This window comes from Haliaeetus leucocephalus, unplaced genomic scaffold (genome assembly GCF_000737465.1).
Source record: "Haliaeetus leucocephalus isolate CR32 unplaced genomic scaffold, Haliaeetus_leucocephalus-4.0 Scaffold577, whole genome shotgun sequence".
NCBI lineage: Eukaryota > Metazoa > Chordata > Aves > Accipitriformes > Accipitridae > Haliaeetus > Haliaeetus leucocephalus.
In genome coordinates, this window is record NW_010973013.1 from 1,142,350 (window position 1) to 1,147,624 (window position 5,275).

The 5,275-nt window shown below is 36.5% G+C and overlaps 1 protein-coding gene across 6 annotated transcripts in view; it reads right to left on the bottom strand.

Moving 5' to 3' along the window:
* Positions 1-4,863, bottom strand: part of ENAH (enabled homolog (Drosophila)) — a 52,294-nt gene extending 47,431 nt beyond the window's left edge. For all 6 annotated transcript variants that reach the window (XM_010577711.1, XM_010577708.1, XM_010577709.1 and 3 more), the window contains exons 1-2: positions 4,702-4,863; positions 3,064-3,241 (exon numbers count right to left, since the gene is read on the bottom strand). In XM_010577711.1, coding sequence (XP_010576013.1) covers positions 3,064-3,241; positions 4,702-4,833 — 310 coding nt within the window. In that variant the 5' untranslated portion in view covers positions 4,834-4,863. The remainder of the gene's footprint in view (positions 1-3,063; positions 3,242-4,701) is intronic.
* Between the last annotated feature and the right edge of the window lie 412 nt (positions 4,864-5,275).

Here is a 5,275-nt window from a genome sequence, read left to right on the forward strand (position 1 = left end):
GGACTATTTTTTTGGGGGGGGGGGGGGCAGTTGCAATCCATTTCCTAAAATGAAGAGCTAATAGTAGAGCCTCAGAGCCACAGTGACTGGTCTAAGTAAATACTCAGCTATGTCAGAGAAGCTAGGGGGGAGGAAAAAAAAAAAACCAAACCAACAAGAATTCATTTTTAGCTGTGCTTTCAGGAAGTTATACCAACTATAGAGAAAAGAAATGCATTAAACTTTGAGCAAAGAGTCCAATCAGTTTGTTTCTAAACTGCAAGCTACTTAGGATCCTAGTTCCAGTATTGAAGCAGAATATTCAGAAAGATACTTGATCTTCTTTACTTCTCACACTGACACAGGTCAGAAAAATTAAGTAATATGTAGATCATACACTGACAAACCCTGCCAGCTGATAAAACTTAGGAACACTTGTTGACAGTATTCTAACACAGATACATTATGAACATTTACCTTTAAACATTGTCTGGAAATGGTAACAGGCTTACAAAGTGATTCTATATGCATAATTATGAATTTTTTTTACACGCAGCAGTGCAAAACTACTCATCTTCAGACATCTGCTGAAGCGATGCTGATAATGTTAAGCTTTGTTTTTATTTCGTCTTTATGGAAGCTGGAGCACCTGTACGTCTGTGAAATAGGGAAGTGATAGCTAATCTTAAACAGCCACAGTCCTTCTTGGCTGACAGAAGTTAAAGAACAGTTAGTTATCTCCTCCTGTGCTGATGCTGTCCACCATTAGTTTGTGATGCAGCCAGTTAATACATTTTGACTTGTACCTATTACTACCACGTCAAATCACACGAAGGAGAAACAAAGCGACTACCTTACAATTCAGAAAACTTAAAGGTTACAACCAGTCACTATCAAACATAATTACACAATTTAATTCATGTTCTTGTCAGATCTACATCTCAAAGCTGTTACGAACAAACTAGGTAGACTAAAGCACTATAGCCAGCAACCAGGACACTGTATTAGTCATGCTCAACTCTCATTTCAGGAGCCACATAAAAATCCACCTGAAAACAACCTCCCAATCATCAGAGATTAAGTAGTATTAAATTGAATGAAGTAGACAAAGTCAAACTGAAGGGCCACTTCAGAGATCAATGAAGAGACTACTGGCAGAATCATTTGGAAGAATTCATGATTTGGGATGAGCAGAGGACTGCATTGTAAGTACACCATTTTTTAGACTCATTGCAAAGCTCAGCTCCCCTCACCATTTAAGAAATTACTGAAGTGATGCAACGGGAAAAAGTTATTTTCAGTGAGTCATTTGCTCCTGTGGAATTACACTGATTCTAGGCTATTGTTTGAATGACATATTTGTATTACTAAAGTTACATTTAAAGAAACCCCCAAAATCGTTTTTAGTTTTATCCAAGTCTTTGCAAACTGAAGTGGCATCTTAGTTCAATAAAGTTTCTAGTACTGAAGAATATAACGACATAGTTGTTAGCTCACATATACTTTGTATGAAGCAGCAAGAGAACTAGTCATTAGACAAATCACAATCATCCATGAAATGAAAGAACAGACACACTGACCAATTGAAAAAATGAGCACTGTCATGCCTGCCTATGTCATTTCAGCCTCTCTTGTAGCTCAGTTTTAGTGTTAGGAGGAGGAGTTAAATGAAATGATGAAAATATATATATGTGTATATACACATACACACTTGTTTGAAACATGCTGTACCAAACTCTAAGTACAGGTAATGGGAAACAACATAAAACCCTAAAACGTGTGGTAATTACCATAAATCAGGCCTTTTCAGACTTTACATCAAATGAGTAGAAACAAACACTTCATGCGTTCCCAAGTGTTGGTTGGGAGATAGATGATAAACAGAATGCATGAAACGTTTACAACTGAGTCACCCTTAGGGAAAGGAAAACTAAGGGATTTAGAAGAGAAAATGTCTAACTGAGAGGTAGGAGAATGGGATACACAACTGGATTATTTTAGCTGGCAAAAGAAACCTTATACCTCTAGCTACCTTTTCTATTTTGGCCTCATATCCTGCATAACTGTATAAGCACTACAGAACGTGTCATCCTTGGTCTAGGTAGCTTAGCTTCAAAAGGTAAGTCTTGAAACAACTATCAGAATGAAAAGCAACTTTAGATAGAGTCACCCTTTTTTGCTGTAGTTGAGACAGCCCTAGTAAGGTTATCTACAGCCTCTCTTCTACACAAGAGAAAGAAAACTGGCACAGAAGTACTCTCTCTTGTTACACGGGCAATTTTTAAAGTTTAATAAGGACAAAAGAATTCTATTTGGTTACAAGAACACAAAAGTCTCTTTTAAAATAAAACCTCCCTCCGTGTGTATCCCAGCGTTACACTGCTCAATTTGCTGTAGAGCCTATCTAGAACATATTACAGACACCACCTGAAGTCCGAAAGCCACTAATTTTTTCACCAATGCTTTAAACCCTCTATGTCACCCTGTTCTCCAAACAAATTAGATGATACAGCTGTTGTCTAAATTATATGGGTTCATCTGAATGTTACCCCTGGATCCAAGGTCTCCAAGCTAGAAAACTCTGTATGGTAAGAACTGCCAAAGAGGATGACCTGAATTCCAAAGGCTGGAGGAAAAAAAACATTTTCATAGCAAACCAGTACTCAATGAGAACCAAAAATACCAATACACATTAAGAACCCTGGATGTCTCTAGAAATCCTGAAAAGTACCCTGACTGAGGGGTACACATTTCTTGGTCAGGTGTTTTGGTTTTGTTTCCTTTTTTTTAAAAAAAAAAAAAAAAAAAAAAAAGGCAAGAAAAGTCAGCAAGTTTCTGTATGTCATAGATAACATGAAAATCAATTTTCTTGTTAGGAATTGCATTTACACATATGGCAGTCAAGTTGAGGTTCACTATTAAGAAGCAGTAATTAGGCAGATAAAACACCTAATTAACATGGCTAGAGGCTGAATCATTATTAGAAACAAGACTTACTGACTTTTATGCATAAACATTTGAAGTTTTTCCATCTCTGTATTTGAACAATCTTTTTTAAAAAAAGAGAGAGAGACAGACTCTTACCAGCTTCCTGTGAATTTAATACTTCTAAGGCATGCATCATGGCACTTGCGAAGACGTTGGCATCTTCTTTGCTGCCAAAATTCAGACCATACACCTGCCTAGCATCACGCCACTGGTGGAAGGTCTGGGTAGCCTGATTGTACTTCAGCCCTTTCGGAATGGCACAATTTATTACCACCTAAAAATCATTAAAAAAAATTACTTATATTTAAAATTACTGTTTCATCACAAGTTTCAGCTTCATGTAGATTTTATTGCTTAACCACATGGGTTAATTCAAGACCCATAATCTGTAAGATCACAATGTTGAAGCACACAACCATTTCAATTTTAATTCCAATGCCACATGAAATCAGCGATGAGAATACACAAGGGGACTAATGAGATATTTTGTATCATCTTTTGTAGCTTAAGCATTCTCATTTCAAAAGATGCAGTAATGTTTCATAACAGCAATGTAGTAGTATCAACAGTTCTGACTTTTAGTAGCAGAGTACTTGACATGAATATGCATTTGGATTTCAGAAACTCAGTTTTCCATTAAGTTCACAGAGTGCTTTTTAGAATCTTTTTTTAACCAAGTTATCACCTCTCTGTGGCTGCTGCACCCCTTAGCTTGCAGTGCTTTCAGTAGCAGTTTATGTGGACTTCTATGCATCACAAGGTATCATTTTGCAAGATCATTATGGCTCACAAAAAAGGTGATAAATTCTAGCCAGTAGGACAACCTTTTTTTACAAGCCATCCACTAAGAGGATCCCATTGCACACGGATAACTGTATCCTCTCATCTTTTTGACTGAATAATGGGAGGAAAAAAAAAAACCAACACATTTGTTCTCAGATGAATGCACAGAGACCATTTATTACTTGGAATAAGTATTTAATGACAAATCACAGGGGAGATTATCAGTCTATGCCTCATGTGCGTAATAAATGATGAAGAACAGACCAGAAGAACTTTATGAAATGCTGGGAGAGAGGGAAACAGATATAGAAGCTTTCCTCAAACAAAAAGCTTAGATTTTTAACCCCACCCCAAGTATTACAAGGCAGAGCATATTTCAAGACAGAATGCTAAGTTTGCCTTTTAATCAAGATATAACAACTTCATCAAGGAAATTAAGATGTAATCCTTGTTCCTGCCTTCTCACTCTCGAAGAGGTTGATGATCAGCATTATCAAATGTTAGAAGGTTTTTTGAATGAAATGATCTGAGGAAATGAGGTATCATGCATCCAACTTTTCATAATACAGGAAGAGCTACAAGAGAACTGCTGGTACCTACACAGACTGCAGCTAACAGCACAGAGTAGGGAAGAAGAAAAGTTTTTAGGTTGTCACTTTGCCTTAAAAGAAAATGAGATGACTTCTGTGTACACCACTAGCCTTTATACCTATTTGTAGGAAGGAAAGGTAGGAGTGCACAAGGACTATTGCCTTGGAGGTATGTAAAGTGCTTAGTTTATGGGGGAAAAGCTATAATACAGTTTTGCTACTTCAGTTAAAGAAAATTAAACTTATTATTTACAGTTCCCATAATTTTACTGAAGACATATTTCTTCATGTTAAAAAAAAAAAAATCAAATCACAAAAATAGCTTAAAAGTCCTATTCCAAATTTTCAGAGATTTGCTTACCTGATGATCCTGAATCTTTCTGCCCACTACTCTGAATGTGTTGTTGCCTGTGTGATGATATATATGAACTCTGCTGAATCCAGTTGATCCACCAGCCGGTACCCATTTCTTATTGGCATCATCGTAGACCATTACAGCAGCTCGTGCTTGGCAGATACTCTGTTCACTGTTAAAATACAAGTATTTTAGAGTAGAACATAAAACTACTTATGGGAAATGATCATTTTTTTGGTTAACTTTTTTTTTAACTCAAAATGCTAAAGCAATACTTGCAACTTGCTGAAACATCCACCTTTTTAAATACAAAACTGCTATCACTTTGACATTTTGCTTAAAGGTGTTCCTTCTGAAAAGCTGTGGTCAAGACAAACAGGCCTAACTACAAATGAATGAGATCAAGAAGAGATTCACTTGTCCTTTTTTTGCACTTTTTCCTTCCTTTCTCCTCACCACCCACCATTAATTTTAATTAAATGCCATAACCATACACAAAGTTTTCTGCAAAGACTTAAGAACAAAGAATCTGGAGTTGTACTAGCTTCGTATAGTTTACATTTTCCAGTGGCAATTACTT